At 36.3% G+C, this 27,500-nt stretch overlaps 2 protein-coding genes across 2 annotated transcripts in view; both read left to right on the forward strand.

The window, feature by feature from the left end:
- The first annotated feature begins 12,588 nt into the window (after positions 1-12,588).
- On the forward strand, positions 12,589-20,354 carry LOC122350000 (ATP-dependent RNA helicase DDX51-like). Its single transcript, XM_043246176.1, is given in 17 exon segments — positions 12,589-12,753; positions 13,162-13,484; positions 14,233-14,411; positions 14,498-14,648; positions 14,805-14,950; positions 15,250-15,321; positions 15,421-15,527; positions 15,609-15,702; positions 15,705-15,719; positions 16,486-16,628; positions 16,791-16,968; positions 17,051-17,166; positions 18,004-18,120; positions 18,263-18,364; positions 18,453-18,516; positions 18,761-18,895; positions 20,211-20,354. Coding segments are annotated over 17 exon segments (1,992 nt in total). The 5' UTR covers positions 12,589-12,730; the 3' UTR covers positions 20,238-20,354.
- A 1,564-nt stretch (positions 20,355-21,918) lies between these two features.
- LOC122349889 (Golgi membrane protein 1-like) overlaps positions 21,919-27,500 on the forward strand; it is a 7,261-nt gene continuing 1,679 nt past the window's right edge. The window contains 9 exon segments of the mRNA XM_043246014.1: positions 21,919-22,045; positions 23,587-23,756; positions 23,853-24,032; positions 25,611-25,665; positions 25,748-25,850; positions 25,940-26,013; positions 26,016-26,044; positions 26,121-26,214; positions 27,104-27,184. Of these exon segments, the coding sequence (XP_043101949.1) occupies positions 23,625-23,756; positions 23,853-24,032; positions 25,611-25,665; positions 25,748-25,850; positions 25,940-26,013; positions 26,016-26,044; positions 26,121-26,214; positions 27,104-27,184 (748 nt within the window). The 5' untranslated portion in view covers positions 21,919-22,045; positions 23,587-23,624.

Consider the following 27,500-nt stretch of genomic DNA (forward strand, 5'->3'; position numbering starts at 1 on the left):
CCCTTTCTGTCGCATCTGAACTTTTATGTTGTAGTTGAACTCTATTCTCAATATTCTACTTTCTCTTATAACTCGCCTTTCTGTTCTCTCTGTGGTTCTCTATTCTTCACGCTTACCCTGTGTCCTCCAGAATCTTTGGTTGAATGTGATCTCTCTTGGACGAGCTCTCCCCTCTCCCACCCTCCACAGGGTCTGATACTGGCCTCTTCCCCTCATGCCTCCCACACCATCTACGTGACCACTCTTTACCTCTTCCACTTTTTGGTAGCGGACAGTTCCACCAGGGTAAGAACAGAAGCGCATTCACCATAGTGAATACTTCCTTCTTCTTCTTCTGTTCAAAGCAACATTTGGATACTTATCACACGCTCTAAGCGCTGGTTGACCTGTCGTTTCTTTTCAACACTTGTTCTCCAATCAATGTGTTATTTTCTGATTTTGAACAAATAAATGAAATTCAGGCAAATGGTGAAAATGGCTCGTAGCTTTGACAAATGAAGCCTCCCCAGGTCTCTTGACGACCATTGCTTGCACATTACTCACCTGCTCTTGCTCATCTGTTTTCGTCACTCTCTTTTCCCCTCTCTCAAACTTTCTGTTTTATTTTCTCTCTGCCGGTCTGCTGTGGCACTAACCTCTTCCATGCAGCCACTGATCCAGCTCTCCAGGCTCTCTCAGGCTTCCAGTCCTCTGAGACTGAGGACCAAAGCTCCGATAACCAGTTTGGCCCAATTCCAGTGCTTATCTCCAAAGGCTCCAGCCAAGGTAAGGGAGTTCAGATAACAGCATAAGTTTCTGGAAGAGAGCGCATGCATTTAATTCATCCTGAAGTGTAGAAGTATGGTATTATAAACCTATCAAACAGCGAAAGTTATTTAGACCTTGCTTCTTTGACAGTAAACCTGGATTGGAGTTCTAAAACGCAATAAGAAACACTTTTTTTTTTTTTACTTCACTGTTATATTTTGCCTAAAATCAAAAGGAAATTATATTTTTTGAATGTGACGTTTATTTTGGCAAATGCTCAGTGCTTTTTTTTTTAAATCAATTGATATATTTTCATTTTAAAATATAATACATTGTGCATATACAGTTTGGGGCAATAGGAGTTTTATCAATAATTAAATCTAAAATATTACGGATGATTTTAACTTCAAATTGGTGGTTGATTGATGGTGTTCTGTTTAGCTTTCTATTCCTCAAAAAAAAAACACATTAAGTCTTACTGTCCCCAAACGTTTGACAGTAGTGAAATGAGTTTGAGGGTGAAAAAAAAAAAACTATTAAAAATTGGCTTGAATTTTTTTTTTTTTTTAATTTAAAATAGCTTATATATAGATTTTTGATTTTGGGTTGAAATATGACTTGGCTTTTACCTTTACAATATTCAAGTAATGCGATTTAATAATTTATCAAATTAAAATGTGAACTTTGACCTTAAAGTAGCATTACAGTGAACATAGTTGCCAAATAATTTACCCTTAAGACTTTGGGGTTTTTCTTTTTCATTCTTGCCATGCTCTTTAAACTATTCCGCTACTCCCCACACATAATCCTTACTTTGGTGCTGCTCTGTTATCTTTTAGCGTTTTATGCTTTCTCTTTCCTGCTGTTCATCTGGTTTTTGCTTTTTTCCCTCTTTCCTCCTTTTCTTTTCTCATCCCTCACTCGCCCCCGTCAACATCTTCTTTTCATCCTCATTCTTTCTCCCACTTCTCGTTTCCGCCACCTTTCCTTCCTCTCTCTCTCTCCCCTCACTCTTTCTCTTTTCCTCTTTCCGGCATGTTCTAGGTGGTCACTCGCGCAGCAACAGTGGCAGTTCTGAGGACTGAGTCTGCCCTCCTTATGTACGCTCCCTTCTGCTGGTGGACCAACTCATCGACTTGTAGAGGATACAGAGAGAGGCAGATGAATAGAGAGACAGGAGAGAACAGCGTGCAATTCTTACATTTACAGCGAGAGCTTTAAAACCTCAATCTGAAACAGTCCCATAAACCCTGTCCACCCTCGCGACACATTTCCCTTTGACATTCTTTTCACATTTGCCGTATGTCTCTCTTCTGCTGAACCATAAACATTCTCATCAACTCTATCATCGATTTATGCTTCAGGATGTCAAAACATGGCAGCGGTGATTATTTATATCAACTTTGAAATCGCTTGGAAGCAGACAAGTCGAAAGCCACAGACACGTAATTCTTTGTCTTAAATGCGTGTGCGTTTCAAAATAAAACTGCGATTGAACGAGAAGGAATGCAGGAAGGATCTGATTCGATCCACTTCATTTTAAAAGTTTGAGGTTGGTAAGATTTGAGTGTTTTCAAAGAAGTCTCTGATGTTCACCAAGGCTGCATTCGTTTGGTTAAAATAATAAAGTAAATACTGCGAAATTGTGAAATGTTATTGTGGATGAGCTGAATTTCTCCAGATTGTAGGGTCAAATTATTTAACACGCTGATTTGCGCAATAAAGCGATTGCTGTCAGTATCGAAAACACAAGAAATCATTTATAATTGAATAGCTATTAAATAAACCTATATTGCATTTGATTAATTAGCATTTTTGCAACATGTGAACTTGCAAAGATTTTTAAAACATCGCATTACTGCGTTGTTACCACATTTACTTAAGATACTTAAGAAATTTAGAAATTAAAAATTTCAAATTATATATAAACTACAGCATACTCAGCGTGATTTAAAAAAATAAATAAATAATTAAAAATATATATATATAATATATATATATTTTTATTTTGTGAGAATTTAGTTTGTTTAGGATAACTATTTGAAAATAATCCAAGCGTTTTTGTTACATGCATTTCTTTTTCCGCTTATGATCAATTAATTGCTTCCTTGCTGAATATTACTTTCAAAAAAGAAAAAGCGATCTTTCTGACCCCAAACTTTTGGATGATACTGTAAAAGTTTTTGTCAGGTACTACCCAACACGAGTCTGACACTGCAGGTGTGTTGTTGGTATCAAACCGCCAACACTCAAAAAGCTGATAGCTACCTTAAATACCAGTGCCATTAAAACAGAACCGAGTGTTAGCGTGTATATGTGACCCTGGACCACAAAACTAGCGATAGTGCTCAGTTTTACGATTTGAGATTTATACATCATCTGAAAGCTGAATAAATGCTTTCCGTTGATGTGTGGTAATATTAGGACAGGACAACATCTGAGATACAGCTATTTGAAGATCTGGGCGTGAGGCCTTTAAAGTCAAGTTCTTGGCAATGCATAATACTAATCAAAACTGTAATTATAATATATTTAAGATAAGAAATGTACAAAATATCTTCGTGGAACGTGATCTTAATATCTTAATGATGTTAAATGGAAATGATAATGTTTACCCACACAATGTATATTCGGCTGTTTCTACAAATATAACACCAGCGATTGTGGTCCAGGGTCACGTATGTGTTGGTCATGAAAGCTGTAAAGTTAAAATGATCAGCAGTCAAATATATGAAGTGCTGTAAATGAAAAGCTGCCATCATTTTGTTCCTCTGTGATGTGCTTTCATCCCATCGTTTATTTATTAGTCGTTCCGTCTCTTCTGCTTCATTCGTTTCTTCTTTATACCCCATGCTTCTTTTTCCTTAGCTTTTTGCTATGATTACCGTGCCCTGTGCTGCCCCCATACTACACATTCAATGTTTATCATGTAAAGACACGTAAAGGGTAAATGCACTATGTAGATGAAAAGAAAACCTAAATCATATTGAGGGTGAATCAGGCTGCGATTTGTACAGGATGTTTGTACAAACTGAGAATCTGTATAAATGTATTATTCTCAAGACACGTGTAATAAGAGTATTTATCCGTATGTTAGAGCACAAAAGTTCTCGTCCACGTGTTTCTGAGGCTGTTTTGGATAAACTTGAATACACGGATAGCGACCATCAGAGCTCTGCAGCATTCATCCATCAAGCTTGAAACGATACATAAGCTGTTCCAAAAACCTCATGAGCTGCACCTGTAGAAGCGCATTTAAGGCATTATTTATTTTTAGCCATTACCTCCTCAAACACCAACCTCTATTTTGAGTCTTAACCTCTTTAAAACAGATATACGTGTTTGTAAGTTTTCTTAGTTAAGACTGAGCCTATGACGGACTGCTCTTCCTGAGGTCTGCGTCTACTGCGTGGCGTTCACAGACACCAGAGATTCAAATAAAGCGATGATTCGTTCTTGAGTTACTGCGGAAAATAACTAGCTGTCGAAAACTGTTGTTCAACAGGCAATGCAGATTTTTGGAAAAGTGTTAAGGTTTGAAAAGTCATTCCAGCAATGAGTAATATTTCTCTTGGTTCTGATTTGTAAGTGATTTGTTCAATTGAATCAGTGTTTGAACTAGTTCCCAACTGGGCGCGTTTCCCAAAAGCATTGTTGGCCAGCTACGGTTGCTAGTTAAGTTTCCTAAAACCGTATATTATCGTTCCAAAGAATACTCTTTGCTTTTTGTAAATTTTGTAGTTGCACCTACTACTGCTCTTGAGTCTTGACCTGTGGCTAGAAGCGTGACAAAACCCCGATCACACCAAGCACGATAACTACTAAAAACCACTCTCAATATGAAGCGATAGCAGAGTCCACGCCACAGCTGTAGCGATAACTGTATCATTTTCAGAACAATTTTTCCCAGCTGATGAACGATCCCGAACATCGACGGCCAATCAGAATCCATCCATAATGGCTGCGTGGGCGCTAATGTGGTTATCTTTGTAGTTATCATTTTGGGTGTGAATGTGGGTTCAATCAACAAAGCAAACTAAAACTAGTCCAATAGTCCTCCAGGCGCCACGTGCGTTATGGCGGCATTTCTGAAAAATTACGAAGTTGAGGCGAACTGCTAACTGAATAGCGTACGTATTGAAATAAAGCTAGTTGCACGCAGTTTAAATCACGATTTAAAAGTGAAAACGACTTTCTGCTGTGTAAGTGATCTGTAATAAAACATCACTAAATTAGTAGATGTTACTACTGAGCGTGACGTCATTAACAAGCGTGGTTGGAGCGACAGAGCGCCAACAGGAGATGGTAGTAAGCGGTGATAAATCAGCAAAAGCGGATGTTTTGTGGGAAACGCACCCCTTAAAGATCATCTGCTGTCACCTGAACGAATCAAATAAATTTTTAGTAGTGCTGTAAGACAATTAATCACGATTAATGCATCCAAAATAAACGTTTTTGTTTAAATAATACTCTCTTAAAAATAAAAGTGCTTCACGATGCCATAGAAGAAACTTGTTGTCTAAATGGTTCCGTGAAGAACCTGAAAAGGTGTTTCACAAAAGGTTCTTTGTGGAACCAAAAATGGTTCTTCCATGGCATCTCTGCGAAGAACCTTTTGAGAGGACCTATACTTTTAAGAGTGCATATGAATGTGTACTGTGTATATAAGAAAAATGTATTATGTGTACATGCTAAATATATTTAGATAATAAAATATAATAATATACGTGTAAGTATTTTCTAAACATTATACTGTATGTGTGTGTATTTGCATATACATAATAAATGAACACAGTACATATACAAATGTAAACAAACTTTTATTTTGGAGCACTAAAATTTAGTTTTATGGAAAAAAATGTATAGACATTCATTGTCGAAATGAAATTTCTAGAATGCATCTTTATTCCTGTAATACAATCTAATGATAAAATTAACGTACAACATTGTAAATTGAAATTAAACTCCTGTTTTACTCATTATGCACTTACATGAAAATCTGATAACAGAAATGGTTATTATACTTCAAGTTACCTTTTTGTTAATGGGCTGAGTGGGTAGAGTTAAATATTTCAAAATGGTGAAATATACCAGTCTTATCACTACCTTAAAGCTGCATTTATCAGCACATATCAAATATAAAACCATATAGAGCTCTATGTAAGAAAATGTCTTTCCGTACTATGTGTGTGACGTTTGGGTTTTCGTAATTAGTTTTATCTGGAATAAAAAAAGAGATCATTTCTTTTTATGACGTAACGCTTATAGAGTATACTTTTTTTTTTTTTTTGTTAAATGCTAAAACTGTTTTATTTTGAGTCATCGTTTTCTTTGAAGCTTGTGCTAATGTTGCATCGGTGGAACTTTGTACCGTAATGTTACTACCCGACCTCGAGAGAAAATTTCTGATTTTTTGATTTCAACGATTCTGTATGAGTTTGCAACCTGCCGTAAAAAAATGCAAGGTGCGAACTGTTCCAAAATGTACGAATGAAATTTTACAAATTGGCATTTCATAGTTATGAATTATCACGAGTTTTCTGTTATCGAATCCTTCATTTTCCTCCTTCGCTTGTTTTAATGTGGCTGACCTATGCAATCTGACTGTAGTGCTCATGTTACTCTACTTAGTCTGATGTCTGTCTTGTGTTGTAGTGTGTATTAGAGCCCGTGCCAGGAGAAAATAATGACAACAGTAACAACAAAAAATCGTATCTATACTGGAATGCCATGGTTTTATCATATGTTATCAAGAGCCGCAATCTTTCTGTTCTTATGCGATTTAATGAAAATTCTGAAAAGAAGGATATTAAATAAAAGTGTAGATGGGAAAGATAGTTGTGTCCTAATCTGTGTTGTTTGTGCCACGTTCAAATGCAGCAACTTTACGGAAGATTTTTGCGTAACATCCATTACACTGCAGCTCAGAATTTTTGGCGGTAGGATTTTAAAAAAATAATAAATTCAGCTTTTATTCAGCAGCGACGCAATAAAACTGACAAGTATAAAAAAGTAGTATATATATATAAAAAAAAAAAAAAATTGCACTGATAATTATCAGAAATGTCTCTTAAGGATCAATGATGCTGAAAATTTGGCTCAACAGGAAGTGCGTTTGTAAACATTGAAAATTCATCTATAAATGTAATATTTCACAATATACAGTTTTTAATCAAATGTATTTCTAACTCGCTGATGCATTTATGGACTCCTTCATTATGACTTTGGTGAATAATGTTATTTTTTTAAATAATGTAAAATATATAAATATATAGTTCTGTGACTTCTGACAATCTGCATCCATTCAAAATATTTATCCATATTTAAAATTCCTTACAAATAAAAACCCTGTAAATCATTTCCACCCTTCGTCTTTTCAATGGACAAAATGGAGACTTTTCTTAAAATGTAATTTCATGTTCTCGTAAAGAATACGGATCCAGCGACCCATGAGGTTGTTTTAAATGAGAGAAATTCAGTGCATGTTCAGGTAGCAGGGGACTATTTTGAGGCACTGAGTAATATCCTATGGTATGGCTTGATTATCACACCGGAATTAGAGTACAGTTCCTTGTTATATCAGCCTCGAAAACTGCAACGATGCTAACGATCTATGCTAAGCTGCAGCTAAAAGTGCTAGGCCAGACCCAGAGATCAGCTGAATGGATTCAGAAACGGTAAAACTCAACTGTTTAACCGTTTAAGGGGAGTCTGAAAAAGTGGTGTGTTCCTTTAAGCTTTAGGTTTAGTGGCATACATTTGCAAACAAAAGCATATTTTACAATGTCTTAACTAAGTCTCCGTGCGCTGCTGCATTAATCCTGAGTTTAACGCCAACCGTTCCCTTCGTCCTGAAGGTAAGACTTGCATCACGTCTGTGCTCTGATCTCAGTTCAGTCATTGTGTTTTCTGTAACCTCCTTGTTTCCATGGCCTTCGGCGCTCGTTCTGGTCAGCTGACTGTTGCTAGAGAAACTTTCACATCAAAACTAAATGGATAACGAAATGCAAGGCTGTTCGTTAATATAGCAATCGCTTTGAAACTTGCCTATTAAATTGACAGCCTTCAGAAAATAAGTAGCTCTTCCTGTCGGTTTATTTGTTTATGGCCATTGGACTCTGACGTTTCTCAGAAATGCGTTTGGTTTATTGAAGGGATAATAGTGACCGTTTGGAAACAAGGTCTGTGTTTGTCAGTGGTAGCTGTCCTAGACGTCGACTGTTCGTGGTTTTACTCAGTAGTACTGTATTTCTGTGGTTTATACTGTTGTAGAATGTGCTTTATTTGTGCCGTATTGCTTCATTGTGCAGCCATCTTGTGTAAATAGTTGCTTAATCATTTGTGTTTTATTCAGTTGTTTACCCCAGAACCTCATCTTAAGGAACAGTTCAGCCAAAAAAAATACATTTTAATAAAGTCGATTCTGTCATCGTGTCAAACCGTAATATTGTTCCAAACCTGTTTGACGTGGAACACAAAAGGAGATTTTTTTTTTTTTATTTCTCCCTGATTGAATTACATTGGCGTTTGGAGCTTTCAAGCTTCACAGAACAGAAGGACCATAGAAATTATTCCTAACTATATTCTCATGTAAGTCATGAAGAGATAATAATAGATAATGAACATCTCGGTGGGCTACCAATAAGCGCTTTGAGTCAAGGAGAGTGGAACCTAATAGCCAGATTTCTTTTGTGAATGATTAATGACCATTTTTTGAGAACTGGAGGATCAAAGGGTGATTGACTTCTCAACGTCTCTCCTGAACCTCAATCCATGTCCAGATTCAAGGATGTAATGACTTAAATTTGGCTTAAGCTCTCAAATACAGCTTCAGTAAACATGCTTCCATGCAAATGTATTATAATTTTTACAGAACAAAAAAAAAGCATGTAAATGTATATGCATAATAAATATTTTCAAATATATACTGAAATAAAAAAAAAAAAAAAAATATATATATATATATATATATATATATATATATATATATATATTCACATAAATATATATATATATATATATATATATTCACATAAATATATATATATATATATATATATTCACATAAATATATATATATATTCACATAAATATAATGTAAATTAAAATGTGCATTTTGGGTGAGAGTAATCACATTTAATCGATTTAATTCAATTCATAATGAATTCATAATTCCTCCTTTTGTGTTTAGTGACAAAACAAAAATTTAACTGATGACTAAATGATGACAGAATATACATTTTTGGGTGAACCGTCCCGTAGAAGAAGCACAAGCTGCACCAATATTTAGCTTTTCTTTTTATTCTGTGGATTTATTTAAATAACTTTTTAGTTTTGGAAACATTTTGGTCACTATCATTTATTGTCCCTGCTGTTGGATTCATACATATTGTATTGGTGAAAACATCTCTAACTATGAATTTCTATTTTTACGCTTTTCTGTTCTGCAGAACCCAGAAGCGTGAGCGATGGATCTGGATCACATTTGGAGGAGGTGACCAGGAGGACCCTGCGGAGGAGGGCTGTCTTCATTCCAGCGGCGAAGAAGATGGAGAAAAAGAAGGAGGAGGTCACAGGTGAGCGGCGAAGAAAGCGCCAAGTCTGGACTGCAGTGGCTCCAGGCCGCTACTTCAAGACTCGGACGACGATGGCGACCAAAGTCCGGCGTCTTCCAGAAACCTCCAGATGTCTTCCCAATCCGAGGACCCTCGCTGGCTCCTCAGAGCCGCTCTTCTTCAAAACACGGATGCAAGCGCCCGGCGTCTTCTCCAAAGCTCCGTTTGGAATCGGACAGGACCAAGGCGTGGATGTGTTCGCCAATGCGCCGTTTCTCGTCTTCGGCTCAGCCTCAGCAGCCCGATATTTTCCTCCAGGCGCCCTTTGGTAGAAAGAAGGAGGCTTCTGGGAAGGTTTACACCAATCCGGCGGCCCAGCCGAGATTTTTACACCCCCATCCAGGTTCTTCTCTTGACCAGAGCATCCTCGGCCAAGTGAGCCCCCTGCCCTTTCGACCCCAGGCACTTTCTAAGTATTCCAGACACTCACGAAGACCCTGTGAACACGGACACTGACCACAGCCTGGCGTCTGATGGGGCGTCCGCTGACCCCTTCGCCTCGGCACCCTTCCATCTTAAGGGCCGTCTCGATAAACGCTGAGAGAACGGACTCTGTGAAACCCGACCGTACTACTTTCCCCCCCCAAAAAAGATTCGAGCTTAACATAATAAAATGCTGTATACTGAGTGTAATTTATTGAAGAATGAAGCAGCATTTATGGCCTCCGGCTGTCTTTCTCTGGAGTCAGCGTTCGATTGTGTGACATCTTTTGCTACCTCAGATCGTTCGTGCTGTCCTGCGTATCTACCGCAGCCTGATTCGGCGTTTCTCTTTTACTAAAGGTTGGCTATCATGAGCATGAGCTTTAAAATGATTTCCACTATTATAAAATGTTGGTATTATTCGCCATCTGCTATCATGGTATACTAGGCCGTTTTGTATTGCTCAAATCTGGCAGAGTCATACATCTTTAAAAAAACTAACGGAATATATGTATAAGATATATGATGATGATTTTGTTTCTCAAAAGCGCACTAAATACTTTTACATTTTAAATGAATTATTTACCTTCATATCCAGGTCACATTTTATTCCAAATGTGAAAGAAAACAGGTTTTAAGCACCAGATTTCAATATTTTCATTAAAAGTTGCCCTCCAAATTATTTTCCTTTTTTTATTACTATTTTTTTTACTTTTTGTTTTTGTTTATTAAAATCAGCAAGTTCAGTACTTTTCACTCCTTAATTTTTTTTTCCACATGCCCTACTATGTGTACTTCACAAAGGTGCTTTATATTATTATTATATTTAAGATAAAATGCTGTCAAACAATTATTTGTGATTGTGCGTAGCATGCTATGTGTGTGTGTGTGTGTGTGTGTGTGTACTACGTACATTACTGTATATGTCCAGACACACATACAGCATATATTTTGAAAATATGAATATTATATCAAATATAATATATAAACCTCACATTTTTCATAAATATATACATGCAGGTGTGTGTACTTGCATATACGCATAAATATACACCGTACACACACACACATATATAAATTGGACCTCAATAGTCCTAAATGAACTTAATTTTTCATATATTCAAGAAATATTTTCTTCCAATTTAAGCGTCAAATGTGACCTGGACAAATTAAGCCTGTCAGATTCGATATTACAGCTATATGTATTTGCACAGATGAATGTGGAAAGCGTGCAACTGTCAAACTTTGCCTTCACTAAAAATGTCACTAGAGATGATGCCTGCAAAAACCTGAATGTATTGCGATTTTGAAAAATCATGTCTGACAGTTTTAAAATCAATTTTTTCAAAAACCTTTTAGATTAACCATATGTTGCAGGGCCTTTTTTTCCATTTTCGCTCATCGGGAGTTTGCCCCGGTTGAGTATTTTCCTGATAATCATGTTTAGCATGAAAGCCAATGAAAAAGTAAGCTCTAAATAGTGTACAAGCGACACCGATATATTCATGCAACTGCTTGTATGCAGTGTTTAAAATTACTCTCCTGATGTTTTTCATAGTGCTGGGCTCATATTAAAACAGCTGGACATTAAATCCAATTGATGCTGGATTATATCGCACACGACTTTAATAGAATGTGACTTATATTCTGTTCAGTGTAATATCTGTGTTGTAGTTATCGATGCACACTGCACATTCCCTTTATTACGTTTAAACACAGGCAGCTCTAGAACCAACACGCTGTTATCTCTGCTTGTCACAAATCAGATATTAATACCAACATATGGGGATGTGCTCAGATTCAGTGTGATCCCACGAAACACGTTTCTTTTGCCGCATAGGATTTCATCAGATGCATCACACACTTTTTCACTGACACTTAAGAGTCACGAGATAAGGGTTTTTATTGCAAGGGGTGGCTTTTAGTTTTGTGTCCACACTGCTGTTTGTGGAAAGGTGTTTTATATGAGTTTGAGATTGGGGGTCGTTCATATTTTTTTATGTGTAACGTTTAAGCAGCCATGATTGTTTGGTGGCCTTTTGAATGAATCTGGAAGCACTTGTCTTTCGAAAATACTTGAGTTATGCAAAACACTAACTGGTGTAGAATGTATGCGTAATAATAAGCGAAACCTGTTTAAAAGGTGCCGTTGTGTTGCATCGCTTGCTACAGCAAATCAGCATATTAGAATGATTTTTGAGAGACGACTTATTGATGAAAATCGATATTTGCGTCAATTGGTAAAAACATTAAATTGCGCAATGTAGGAAATATTAGTTTACATTTGCAAACATTCATTTTGACATTGATTGAACATATATGCACATTCAAAAGTAATGCCACAAATAGATTTTCTTCATCAGTTAACTTCTATTATATAAATAATATCAACATTTGGTGTGAGCATTCTTCGCGTTTAAAGCAGCCTTTGCCCTATGTGCACTTGTGCATAGTTTCTCAGGTAGACAACTACTTACTTCGATGATACATACGCTTATAAAATACAATGACATTTTTGTTGTGTGTTTGAAGAGTTGAGGGAACGAGAAACTAACCAAAGAAAATAACTAAACGCCGACACCTGGCGGTCTGATTTGTCATGACATTGGTTCTTCCACGCGGACGTGTTCTGCGCGACAATAGTGTTTAGGTCAATCCATAATGATACACAGATAAAATGGAAAATTAGCGACACATACCTGACTTATTAAAAAATGACGCCTAAACCGCAACCCTCTGCTTTTATGGTAGGTTCGTTACGTCATCAACGCGCGACCGAAAACAGCGCTCACTTACCCACGTGGTCAACTGAACTATTCACACTACAGTTTATACATTATATTTCTAAAACCCGTACATAGATATATATAATAGTTTCACGATTTATGACTGAGTGCTTGAAATAAAGGTCCGCGTGGCGCTGACACGAGCCAGGAGTTACTATAATGGCACTGTTTACGATAAATAGGTATGTATTTACATAACAATATATAGTGCTAGCTGCATGTAAACATAGTTCGTAGTTGTCTCGTAAATTATTTTACTAGTTTAATCATAAGTAGTGGCTCTCAATCTCATTGCATACTAAATCGCACTTCTGCCTTTATAGTCTGGCACAGGAGGCTTAATCGTAAATTTACTTCTAATTATTGAATAATTATTATATATGCGACTTGAAATTGAATGTACTATTATATTTCAAATTAAGTTCACGTAGCTGTAAACCGCAAAAGAAATAATAAAAAATTAAAAACATACCTTTACTTTACACAATCAATTTATCTTACAATCTTAAGGTTACGAAAAAGTGTTAATTTTTTTAACATGGTGTCTCGTTTGTCATCATGTGTATTTATGTGTTACATGCTGTGATCAGGTATTTAGGGGATGAGGAGGACGGGGAATACTGCAGAGAGTCTCGCTCCAGAGCTTTACTGGCTAAACTACAGGAGCAGGTCAAAGCCAGAGAACTGCAGAGCATCTCAAACAGAGCTGATGAAGATGGGGACCGCCAGGGTGATAAAGAAGAGAAGAAAAGGAATCGGGAAGAAGCAGAGACGGAGACAGAGGGAGTTCAGCGTAAAACAAAGAAGAGTAAAAAAGAGAGAAAAACTGATATCAGTGATGAAGTTGCCAGTTCGACTAAAAAGAAGAAAAAACAGAAGACATTGTCTGCTGAAAACAAGAACACAAATAGAGGTAATGCTGCTATGTCTGTTTGTTGTTAAAGCTTGATGATTTTGGTGGGCTTAAACAAATAGAATACAAGTTTGTATCCCATTACATTTCTTTAAATAATAAAAGCATAAATCCCATATTTCTTTGGAGAGAGAATGATTAGATACGTTAGACAAAATATTATCTAGCATAAATAATATTTATATATATTTTATTTATTTATTATATCAAATTTGACATTACATCAAAAAATAATTTAATATTTTTTGCTTTCCTGTTATGGCATTAACTATCCCCATTTTTTTTTTTAAATGAAACAATATACATCGATTTTAAATAATCAAGAACTGATATATTTGAGGATTAACAGTAAGACAAATGTAATTAATATTCCACACTCAGTTTTTAGATACAAATTTAGTCTTTGCTGCATTTATCAAGCTCAAGCGTTTAACCCTGTTTCAGAGTTTTGTTTAGTTTTTTTGTTTTTTACTTTGTACAATATATATTTATTAATAAATACAACTTAGCATTTACAAAAATAATTAACAAGAAATGTTCCAACCCTGTCACCAATCCTATTATGGGTATATTAATTATTTTGATATGTATTTAACATTAACATCACGGTCAAATAACCCTTTTTTAAAGTTTGGAGCATTAACATCATGTATTTGAATGAAAAACAAAACACTGAAGAGTTTCACGCTCTATCCTCCTCCGCTCTTTTTGTGGAAGGCGTTTAACAGAAATGTATTATTTATTTCAGCAGATGAAGAATCTGATAAAGAGAAATCTATAGAGATCACAGAAACAAGTGAAAGTGGCCTAGAGGAAAATAAGACGACTGAAGAGCCTGCGGCCAATCAGGAGCCAAAGGAAGAGAACGGCTCCTCCCAGACCACCTTCCGCATCCTGGGGGGCTTCGAGGAGAAGACTGTGCAAAAGGTAGGGGGGAAAATATCACTCATTTCTGAATTAAACTCTGTCGAGTGCTGTGTCTTGTAAGGAAATGTTTTTTTGCACATTTATAGGTTAAAAGAGTGTTGCCTCAATGGTTGGCACGGCCTGACGTCATTCAAAGAGACATTAAGAGCAACCTCATTCCCATGACTGAGGTGCCAGGCATCTGTCCCACACTGCTGAAGAAACTAGAAACCAACGGAATAAAGAGCTTCTTTCCAGGTAAAATGGAGCGATGATTAATTGGTATTGTATTAAACACAATGCACTAACTTACAATGGGGCCTAACTGACAAGCAGTCGGTTTTATCCTTAATTTCAAGAACCCATGGTACAGGGATGCATATGAAGGTTGCAAAGCATGGTTTGTGTTTGCAGTTCAAGCCGAGGTCATCCCTGCCATCCTAGAGAGCGTGAGCTCAGGGCTGCTGCTCGGCCCAGGTGGCTACAGACCCAGAGACATCTGTGTGTCTGCTCCTACAGGAAGTGGAAAAACACTGGCGTTCGTGATACCCGTTGTACAGGTACAGGCACAAACAGCGAACCGCATTCAAGCTCATATTTGCTTTGGAACTGGTTAGAGATTATGCGCTCTTGAGCTTGGATGACGTAGCCTTTTGGATTTGATAGGTTTATGTTCATCAAGGCTGCATTAGATGGGCATTGGAGTACATAAAATGTTGGGAAATATTGCTGGATTTTTAGCACCATTACTCTAGTCTTCAGTGTCACGTGATCTTTCAGAAATGATTCTTAACCTGCTCAAGAAGCAAATCTCGTTGAGTTTAATAGATATGTGTATGTGGCATGTTTATTAATGCAGGCGCTGTCCAAGCGCGCGTGGTGCGTGAGGTCCGTCGCCGCTGTACTTCCAACCAAGGAGTTAGCGCAACAGGTAACGATTATTAATCACTGATCATTTGTCAGTTAATTGTGTCTAGTTATGTACATATCCATCAACATTCAACATTCATCTTCTTTTTCAAACCCACAGGTGTCAAAGGTGTTTAGCACATACACCGAGGGCACCGGTCTTAAGGTGGTGATGATCACAGGCCAAAAATCCTTTCCTGCAGAGCAAACAGCGCTTTCTGAAATCAGGTGAGGATGTTGTTGGCTCGTTATGAACTTGAAGGACTGTAAGTCAGATATTCTTCATTTAAACATTGTGACTTTGTACAGAGGAGGTGTTAGTCACAGTTCGGCTGACATTGTGGTGGCCACACCAGGCCGGCTGGTGGATCACATCAACAAAAACAGCAACTTCAGTCTACAACATCTCTACGATTCCTGGTGAGCATCAGGACAACTCTAACAGTGTTTTCAGTGAACTACTGTAATTCGAAAAAAAGAACAAAAATTATATATATATACAACCTGTGTTGGACTATATAAATAAAAATAATTGATTGATTGATTGATATATGCCTAATATTGTGACCCTAGTAAATCAAAATTGGGGTTTAGTGGCTTTAGGTCTTTAAAAGAAAACAAGTGTCATATTTTTGTGACCCCCTTTTTGTTTTTTTTGAACACTGAAAATGTGTACCGTTTAGCGATTTATTCCTGGAGCCATATTGAAATTCCAATATCTCTGTAACTGAACAATATAGGACCTCGAAAGAAAAGTTTTCTAAGACTCAGTATCTCAAAGGGCATTAAGATATCTTCAGTGCTTCTTAAGTTACAGGCATGCAAAAAATTTTTTTAATTGCTCTTTGCCTGTTTTTGAGTGTTATCATTAGCACACAATGCAAACATGTTTGCTGAAGTCAACATGTTTTACAGACCAATCTCTGTGTAAAAGTAACATTATGATTCGGCCATCTTTCTGAAGTCATTCTTACTCAGATGAAGATTGCCATTTTGTCCCCCCTCTACAAAATATACATCTAATATTTCAGCCTTCATCACTGTACATTCTTATCTTTCTTGGGAAAAAAAAGAAAAAAATCCCTATTGGTCAACCGCTAGTGAAGTCAGATGTTCGTGCATGTATTATGGTATCTCTGTATGAAAAGTGGGAAGACAGCTTTGCAATGCCATGTGTATGTTGTAGATTATTGACGAGGCGGACAGGATGATTGACAGCATGCATCAGTCGTGGCTCTCTCAGGTGACCAAAGCAGTGTACAGAAGCCCAGGCGACACACAGACTTCTGTCTTCAGGAGAACCCTGCCCGGACCGATCACAGTGGCAAGGTAGAATGTCATCTTTATCCATTATCGTTTTCACCCAAAATATCAGCCAACCCGGTGACCCTCAGTCTTCCTCGCCTCTCAAAACAAGAACCCCTGACTGCATGACCAGTCTAAAACAAGCAGCTCGGTGTTTACGTCCGTTTGTGTGTGTGTGTGTGTCAGTTTGAGTCCTCCACAGATTCCTCTACAGAAGCTGCTGTTTTCCGCCACTCTCACCCAAAACCCTGAGAAGCTGCAGCTGCTGGATCTGCACCAGCCTCGACTCTTCAGTTCCACACACAGCGGTACGGAGGCCAGCGCACAGAGCCAGGACGTTTTTAACTTCCCTCAGGGTCTCGCAGTGAGTTAACAGACACCATATGATCCAAACTGGTAACAGATCCTCTTTGCCCGTCTTTAACGTATGGAAATGTCTTACGCAGGAGTATTATGTTCCCTGCTCCCTAAGCAATAAACCGCTCATCATCATTCACTTCCTGCTGTGGCTCAAGTTCAGGCCTGTTTTGTGCTTCACGAACTCCAGAGAAGCGGCTCACCGGTAAGGATGGATTTTTAAGCTTTAGCACGACGCATATGAAGGGTTACTGTATATATTTGCATCCAGGGATCCGTGCCATGACTAAATTAATTGCAAATTGAAAAAAAAAAAAAAACGCCTAATTAAACTAGCAATAAATTAAGTCTTCATTATAATTCTAATATTAATTTTAATTAAAAGTGCACATGTATGTCTCTGCATGGGATATATTATATAACATTAATTGTTTTAGCTTAATGTATTGATAGGTATTGATATACGCTTATTACAGTACAGTATATGTCATTGTTAATATGACTTGCATATTTAGACTACTATTCAAAGTTCATCAGTAAAATCTTTGTAATGTTTTATATTTTTACCAAGGCTGCATTTATTTGGAAAATACTGTACAAATATTAAATTTACTGTTTTAAGCATTCTTTACATAGTTACATACATAATGTTTAATTTTATATGCATTTCTAAACTTTTATTTATTCCTGTGATGTAAAACTTTATTTTAAGCATCATTATTCAGTGTCACAAGAAGAAACATTATTCCATAAACTAATTTGTTTACTGGAAGACATATCTTTAAATATGCATTTTTGCAAACTAAAGTTCGATGCTTATTAAAAAAATCTGTTACACAAGATATGTTTTGAGATCTGAAATGTGAATTATGGATATCAATTAAGGATTGTTTATTTATACTCATTACATTTTGATTATAAATACGTTGTGGCAACATTGTAGACATTAACATGAAAGAGAGTGCTATTCTTCGGTTTTAGCTATGCCTGAAATGTATTAAATCAAAGACAAACCATTTATTTCTGTAACTTTGTCTCTCAGACTGTATTTGCTCGTGAAGCTGTTCGGCGGTGTGGAAGTAGCCGAGTTTTCCTCTAAACTGAGCCCGAGTGAACGACAAAAAACACTGAAGGACTTCGAACAAGGAAAGATCCCGCTGTATGTATGCTTTCTGTATCCGCTCGAAGTGTTCAGGAGCAGCCGAACCCGAAAGGATTTATACTAACCTGCTACCATCATGACATCCTGCATGGTGTACCTAACGATGAAATATTGCTGATATTTTTTTTTTTCATGTCAGGTTAATAAGCACAGACGCCGCTGCCAGAGGTATTGATATCGCCGGCGTAAAATGTGTCATTAATTACGATGCTCCTCAGTACATCCGAACATACATTCACAGGCAAGTCAATACAAAATAAGCGCAATATATGTGGGTATTACGTTGATCGTATGCATCTGATGTATTTGATGAGTGTTTTCATTCGCAGGGTGGGCAGAACAGCGAGAGCAGGGAAGGGCGGCTCAGCCTTCACCTTCCTTTTAAAGTTGCAGGTCAGATTTATTTCAGAAGTGGAATTTCCAATTCAGCATTTGTGAATTTTGGTGTGTGTGTGTGTGTGTGTGTGTGTGTGAGTTGCTCCAAGTCAGTCACTTTAGTCCATTTTATTCAGTATAAATGTATTATGGGCAAAAATCAGTTTGTGAAATCGTTTTGAGTGACCGACTGGTTGAGATATGTTCTAATGTTCTGATTGCCAGCAGAGTTGGGCTTGAACAGGTTTCGTTTATCTCGCAGGAGACGTGTTTCCTGAAGATGGTGAGGGATGCGGGCAGTCCTGGCATAAAGAAGCACATTATAAAAGATGGAATTCTTAGAAGCATGGAGCCCCGCTATGAGCAAACGCTGGCTGAGCTCGGCGAAGTTGTGAAGGTAAAAGAGAAGCTGAGACCTTATTGTCGGGTTTTCCAGACGTGAGCCTGTTCCTCAATTACATGAGTGATTCTCCCATAGGACAAAGCTTGATATTTGTTTAGGGAACCTGCATTATGAGGAACACTAGTATGACTTTTCCCTCAATAAATTCCTAATTTGCTGCTTATTAATAGTTAGTGCGATAGTTTAGGTATTAGGTAGGCACAAACCCACATAGGGAATCTTATTAGTCCATTACAATATGTTCTACTTAATCATTGAAAGTTCATTTGATCACATCATATTCTAAATAATGTTATTAATTTTGAATGACTTTTGTACTTCATTCACTTATGTTTTATTTAGACATATTTATCATTTAAAATAAACTAAAAAGCACCCTCAGAATTTCTATCACATTATTTTCAAATACCCATTTAAAATTAAATATTCAAATCATAAAATAAAATGGACTTTTCTGATATAAAATATATAGGTAAGTATAAGTATGTGGCCCAAGGCTGTGGGGTAAATGATTGTCCATTAAATTTGTTATTTATTTTCATTCAACACAATATTGTAGTTGGTATTTTAAATATTAATTCATTATTATTATTATTATTATTATTTTGGTCATCTAATGTTGATGTGGTTAAATAATACTGATAGATTGTCTTTATTATTGAGGTTTGCTACCATAAGTATATAAGCACATTCTGAATTGTACAGTGAAAAAGAAAAATGCTATAGGAAATCTTGTTAATTGGTTCACTATAAAGATATCTTACTATATATGGTTTAGATTGAAATTCGGTAGACATAAGTGGTTTCTGGAAGTAAAACTAGGAATTGTGCAACTTATGGTGAACAAACAGAAATAAATCACACCCCTAGGCAAATTAAAAACACATAACATGATTTTATGTTTACATTTATTAGATTTTTTATGATCAGTAATGAACATTTTTTGGTACATTTTCCATTAGTGAATGTTTATTGTATTATTTTTTTGCTGTTAAATTAAGCTGTTGGTGTATTGACATCTCTTTATGACCATGTGAAGTTTCTTTCAAGTTTATGAATAGCTCAATAAAGAGGACATTTGATCATGTGGTATATATATATATATATATATGTGTAATATACCATCTGTATTATAATGGTGGCTATCTGAACGTTTTCGTGTGCATTTCAGTATGCACAATCCTGTTACATAGCCACAGTTGAATTGATGTACCTTATACATAACTATACGTAAAGTTTTTTTTGCCATTTTTTCATGTTTCAGTTTTTCAGCCGTAATGCTAATATTGATATCTCTTCTTTTTTTAAGGAGGAAAAGGCGAGGAAGCGATTCTGAGGTGGAACTGACCTGAGCTGTACACCTGTTTGTTTTTCAGTGTTTCTCAAAAAATGTATGCCTGGACTGTAATAAAATAAGTTGCAAATGTTTTTTTTTAATAAAATGTACAAATCCTTATAGCGTTTTGAATTAAAATGTCACATTATATACTTCTGTAAGAACCCAGAGAGGCTTTGAGTAATGCCATGTCAAGTATAAAAAACATACAGTCAGAACTAGTGAAAGAAATGAAGCACATGTGTGGCTAGAGATCATCGCTTAACATTGCGAGTGGCTGCATGATGGAGAGATGGTTTCTACGCCAAACATACCTTCACCGGTCCCAAGGAAGAAAATCAGTCTTCTTGGTTTTCTGTTTTCAACATTTTGACCGAATGGATGAATTCATAAATGTCAGTTTGGAGTGTAATATTTCAAACATTTCAGTCATTCGTGTATCTTATATGTAAAAAGCTACTCGCTGTTTTAATTCTTTTTTTCTTTTTTTTTTTTTTACAAAATGAGCTTTTTACCTTGTTGAAATATGATTCCAGCTTTAACAGCAAGATTTCAGAACACATTTAATGTTGACTTTCACACGTGACCAACAACAAATATAAAATATCACAATGAAATATCGAAATAATCATCCGACAGTGGACGAAAACCTCAATTTGTAGTCATTTAACCGTCAAATACATTAAATCAATTACTGTATTACAACAGTGAGCATATTTTTGTTTATAAAGCTTTTATTCAAGAGTCACATTTAAATAGCTTTATATATCACTGGAGCACAAATCGTATTTTGGTGACGTCTGACGGCGTTGACAAATTTGCCTTTTCACAAAACGGTTCACGTGGCAGCCATTTTGATTTTTCTGTTAATGCTAGACGCTAATAGAACCTGTTTCGGGGGAATAAAACGATCTGAATATTTCAAATAATTTTAGAAATTGGAAGATGATATTTTGACATATCATGGTTGTGACAGAAAATTTTAACATTAGGATTTGTCGGACAGTGATGTACTCTGCAGAGATTAACTGTAGCTTATAGTACCTGATTTTATTACATTTTAATGAATGATGGTGTTGACAAAAAGTGTGGACACGACTTTGAAACCACTGAAAAAAAAACCTTGCTTTGATATGAGATACTATTAAGTGTTGCTATTCATAAAACAAGAACCCTTCTCTATGGGCATCTTAAATGTTGTGTTGTTTGGTTTAAAATTAAAGTAAAAATTGGGGTATTTGTGTTAAATGCATTCTTTTAATAATCCATAACATTTAAAATAGAAAATATTACATTTTTACATCTAATAGAACTTGCTGGACCTGTTGTTTCCCATGTCTCAAGAATGACTAATTGACCTATTTTGCAAATAGGTGCCGTTTGAATGCTGCCATATTTATCAATATCTTCTCAGTAAGCCCATGTATAAATTGACCATTTAAATCATTTGTGTCTTTCAATGCGAGTGGTGAAAAGTCACAACAACTTCTGTTAGTTTCATTTAGATGTAGGAAACTGCACCTGTAGCGCCTCAAAAACAACTTTGAGGCGACGAAGACAGCGTTTCCTGAACAAAAGTACATCCCAAGTACGTATTGTTCTGCTCTGTCTGTTTTTTACGTTTTGTAATCTTTGTTGTTGTATTATTGCAATAAAAAAAAACAAGTGAATCCCAACGAAGCGCGCATGCGCGTTGCGGTTCAACGCAAAACACTGCAGTTTATTGTGATTTCATCCCGGAAAGACTTGAATGTCGCTATGTCCATGCTTCATCTCTGTTCCTGACGAAACCTGCACATTTAACGCCGGTAAGAGCAATTTAACCGTGATACATAACGTGAATCAGCTGGTGGGATGTGGTGTGATGCTAGTCTGGGAGAAGTATGATGATGATAACGTTAGTAACAGTAGCTGCATTAGCAAGCGTGCTATCAAAACAAAAGCTGTTTAATACTAAATGGGTTTAGATTTCAAACGGCTTTACACCATGTGTGGCTTGTTTGTATTATTGTAATAATATTTTCTCATACAGAGAAATCTTTCGTACAGTAACGTTATGTTTTTTTTCCGGTTTTAAGGTACAGTAGCAGTAACGTTACAGTGTTAACGCTTTTCCTTCCGTTTAAAGTGTCTAGTGAACATGATTAATAACTCCACATCACACTGATATGATCTAGATATGAGCTTTAACCTAAAACCCTCCGTTTGATCCCGCTTCACATGTTCTGTTCACAGGCACGCTCGCTGTTATTTTGTATTTTATCTAGTATTTGTTTAGTAGTCATGTCAATAAAAAGTACGGAGTAAATTAAGGTGGAAGAACTGCAGGTTTTAATGACACACCCAGAAAACAACAATAGAAATGTATTTAAAATATAAAACATACACACACACACACACACACACACACACATATATATATATATATATATATATATACATATATATTTTGAGATGCTCAGACTTGATGACAGATGATGGTGGACTACATAATTGCATATTAATACGATTTATCATTCTAAATAATGTCTTAATAAGATGTTTTTTTAAATACCTTGTTTTACGATTATGCAAAGCTATACAGTTTTTACTGTGGAGACGATAAAACTATGCGACAAGTTGCATGCTACAGGTTTTACTGCAAGGTTTAATATGATAAAGACGCTTAGAGGCTGTAGACATGTGAAGCGGAAGGCTTTATAGGCTTAACAAATGCGTTTTTTTTGTTTACAGCCTGCCAAAACAGTCGAGATGTTCATTAATGGTTAAAATGCATTGTCATCAGAATGCTTCTGCTTCAGTCATTTATTTGGGAGAAATTACCTTATTAAAAAAAGAATAACTAACAACTGTGTCACCTAATTCTAATGAGGTTGTTGCTAGATTAAAAAAAAAAAAAAGACAACTGGCCATAAACTAATGGTGTCACCTATCAACAATACATTTGCATCATATGTAAAATATTATTTGCTTAAAAAATTAAATGCTTATTGATGTTGAATCGAAGCGCAATTTTACAATGAAACGACATCTTAGCAATTTGATTGAATTTACCTAAATATATTAGTCAGTCACCAAACTTGTGTGTGATCTATTCAGAAATTCTCTGAAACAAAATAATGCTGTTTTTTGAAATATTCCTGAAAACAATGTTCCGTTAATGCATATTCTGGAAATCTGAATTGAGTTTTTTTTGTATGCTTAATAATGCTGTCTGTGTTTTAAATGGCCAAAAAATATGTTTATTTTGGATCTTATTAATCATTACATTTATGTGTTTCCCTGTTGTCATTATCTGCATAATTTGGCTACAAAGCATGCTACATAAAGTTTGCTCTTTCTTTTTCAGAAACCCATTTTAAGGTGTTTGTGGGACTGTGACTGAGCATGATGGGCGCTCTCGGGAACGGTCGACGTGGCGGTCGCTCTCCGTCTCTGCTTGTGGCGGCTCTCATCGCCTGCGTCCTCCTGCTCGGCTTCAACTACTGGGTCTCCAACTCCAGAAACGTGGAGCTGCAGGTTTGACGCTCTGTGATTTAGCTGTAGTCTGTGGCCAGTGGTGAAGCGAGCGGCAGTTACCTATAATTTCCTTTTTTTTTTTTTGCTGTTCTCCAGAGCAGGGTATTGGAGATGGAGAGCCGCATGAGGCAGCTGGCTGCCGACCGAGACCGAGAGCAGCAGAGCAAGCTGAAGGCTGAGGAGGAGATGCGCAGACGGAACGAGCAGCTGGAGTTAATGGAGGAAACCCACCAGAGACAGCAGGAAAACACTCTCAGCACCTGGAAACAAGAACGGGTATGAAAACACTCTTCTTACGATTGCTCACAGCTGTTCAGATGTTCGTTCTTTTCTCATATGGTCTATTTTTTTATTATAATAAATTTAAATAAGTTTCGAATAATTAATATGTTTGAATTAAGGCAGTCAGTTTAACGCATTAACTATAAAATAAATAAACGGTTGAAATATTTTAACGCGGTTTTCATATAGAAACAGTGCAGTTATCGATCAATCAATCACTTTAATTTATATAGCGCTTTTAACAATACAGATTGCATCAAAGCACCGAACAGTATCAAATAGGAGAATAGAATGAGAGGGGGTATAATGACGATTTTCAACAATTTTTGTGTCATATTTTTTATTATATGATAAGCGCTATCACATGAGAGCAATATCACGAGTGCTGTTTGTCTCAAATGGTGCATTTATTTTATACAACGGTTGATATAACAGTAGATAAGTTGATGTTGTGTTTTTGCCCAGCATAAAAATCTCTGAGGAACACGGCGGTGTTTAGTTTCCGAATGAATCCGTGTTTTGGATGAATCGTGTGAATCAAAGGCCCGTTCATTAAGAGAGCCACTTACCGAATTCCTGAATGAATCAGCCCTTTAAACAAATCAAATGAATGAATCATAGAGACGTTTACTGCCACCTGCTGGCAGTTTTAGTTTCTTATTTAGAGTGTTATTTCATGTAAAAATTAATAAATAAAGGGCAGAAAAACTTTAAAGGGATAGTTCACCACAAAAATGTAGTTATGTCATCATTTACTCAAACCTGATTTACATGTTTTATTAAGTGGAACATAAAGGTTTAATGTTATTTTAATGTTTTTAATAGCAGTCTCTCACCAAGGTTGTATTTGTTAGGTTTATTTTTTAAAACATGTATATTTGTGAAATAAATAATTAACCAAGACTGGAGTAATAATGCTGAAAATTCAGCTTTACATCACAGGAATAAATCCATTTTAAAATATACTGAAAATTGTAATAATATTTTAACACACAGATCTACAAAATACCTTCTTTTATGTTCAGCAGAAGATTTTTTCAATCAGTTTCTACCTGAGCATAACCACAAAAACAAAAAATAAAATTAACGGGCTATTACACAAATTACACAAAGCCTGTTTTATTGGTTAGCCAGGTAAGTTTAGTCTGAGCGGTGTTCATGACCATAGTAACCTAAGCTACACGCCTAACCTGTTCCGGAGCTGGTTTTATTCTGGGTACGAGATCACGAACCAAAACTGGGCTAACCATCTGTGAGCAACGTGTCACACGCTCGATTTCATGAACCGAATTAAAGCACTCGACAGTAAAGCACTTCATCTGTTCCTTAGTGTTAATATTACTACAAAATTTGCTATTAACAAAACCTTCATTGAACGCTAGATGGTGCTATAGTGCTTGAAACAGAAATGTAATGAGGGCATTATAAGCCTATGTAAAGTCTATAAGCAGGTCTGTTAGTGTATCTAAATATGCTGTTTGGGTAGGCAGGTCAGGTTTTGATGGCTAAAATATCATATTGGTTATGCTAGGTCTGTTTTTAGTACTGAAAAAACTCTTTTCTCTGTCATAGGAGCATTTGAAGCTCAACATTTCCTCTAGTGCTAAAACAGTGCAAGACATGAAGAGTAAGTGTCTACCTCATATTTGCCCTGCTGTATGTGTTCTAGGATGCTTATCGTATTCCCTTCACGTCTGTGTTGTTTCTAGATCGCATGAAGTCGTTGATGGAGGATGTGAATAAAATGCAGAGCGAGCTGAAATCCTGTCAAACTAGCATGGACACGATCAGTAAGAAAGCCACCGGTGAAATGTAGGTTTATTTTTGAATGCTCTAACTCGCAATACGAAAGAAATAGCTTGATCGGGGTGAGAACGGCTGTGTGTGATGGGATTGTGCAGGACTCAGTGTAACAAACAAATTGACGCCATGAAAGAGGACTGCGACGCGAAACTCTTAGCTGCCAAACTGGAGAAGCAAAAACATCCGTAAAAGTTGCACCGCAGGTACAGACATGCGAAAAAGTGGCTCTTTTTATGGTGATTCTTATCTTTTTGGTGACACGATCTCTGGCCTTCACAGAATGCCGATGGTTCCATCCTGAAATCCTCTCTTTTAAAAGCCAAACCTGATGTTCCTGTTACAAACCGTTCAGATAAGAATGCGGCAGAACCTCGGAAAGTCAAAGCAGATGTGGATTCGCAGGCTAAAAGGATGCTCACAACCAAATCGATGACTTGGTTATGGATGAGGATGAGAAAGGTACGGGTTGCCTGTTTAAGTCTGCTCAATCAGAAGATTAATAGCAAAGCTCTCCCTAACAAACTAGGTTTTTATGCCTGATGCACATAGCGCATGTTGTTGAGATCTCTCGAACTGTTCATCCGCTTTGTGTAGTTTTTCTTTGCTCGCAAGCTTGCGTTAAATCTGCCATTTTTCAGCACAACCTCCACACCTCAAAAAAGTGATTTATTCCTGCGACGCAACGCTAAATAAGGACTATTATTATTTATAATCGAGCATCAGTAATAATAACTGAGAAAATGACGGCTTTTATTTCTTTCTTCCGCTGAACACAAAAAAAAAGATCTTCAAAATGTTAAACAGGATAAAGAAATCCGGTGACACTTTACAATGATGAGTCATTAGTTAACGTGAGTTAATGTATTAATTAACATGAATAAACAATGAACACTGCATGTATTGCACTCTTTATTAATCTTTGTTTATGTTAGTTGATAAAAATATTAGTTCATTCGTTGTTAGTTCATGTTAGCTCACACTGCACTAACTAATGTTTTATTTTTAATAATGCATTAGAAAATGCTACAATTAACGTTTAATTAAAGATTAATGAATGCTGTAGAAGTGTTCTTTGTTCCTAGTTCATGTTAACTAATAAACCTTATTGTAAAGCATTACCAGAAATCCAGAGTAAATTTTGGGTGAACTATTCATTATTTTTTCAACTAAGATTTTTTTAAAATCATAATTTCTATGGCAGCGTTACTACAAAAATATATATATAAATACCTATGGAGTTGAGATTTTTTTTATTTGCGTTACTTTAGGCAAACCAGATGTGGATTCACAGGCTAAAAAGGATGCACTAACCGACGAGTTAGTTATGGAAAAGGACGAGGAAGGTATGAGTTGCCTGTTTTAATTTTCTTGTGGTTACCGGCTTGAGTCCCTTATTTAATGCAAGTCAGACCATTCAGAAAAGTCATAGCGAAGCTATAAAAAAAAAAAAAACATGATTTAAAATCTTTTAAAATGCATGTTAATGATATTATCTTGAACGATTTTCCATGCAGAATTTAGTTTTTTTTAATATCAAAATATCATAATGCATATCTTCTGTTGTATTGGTAAAGTTCTCCTTTCTGATAACATATGCCCAACTTTTCCAGTTCTTTTGTCTTTCTTAAACCCCATCCCTGCAAGCTTACATTCATTTGG

This window comes from Puntigrus tetrazona, chromosome 8 (assembly GCF_018831695.1).
Source record: "Puntigrus tetrazona isolate hp1 chromosome 8, ASM1883169v1, whole genome shotgun sequence".
Classification (NCBI taxonomy): domain Eukaryota; kingdom Metazoa; phylum Chordata; class Actinopteri; order Cypriniformes; family Cyprinidae; genus Puntigrus; species Puntigrus tetrazona.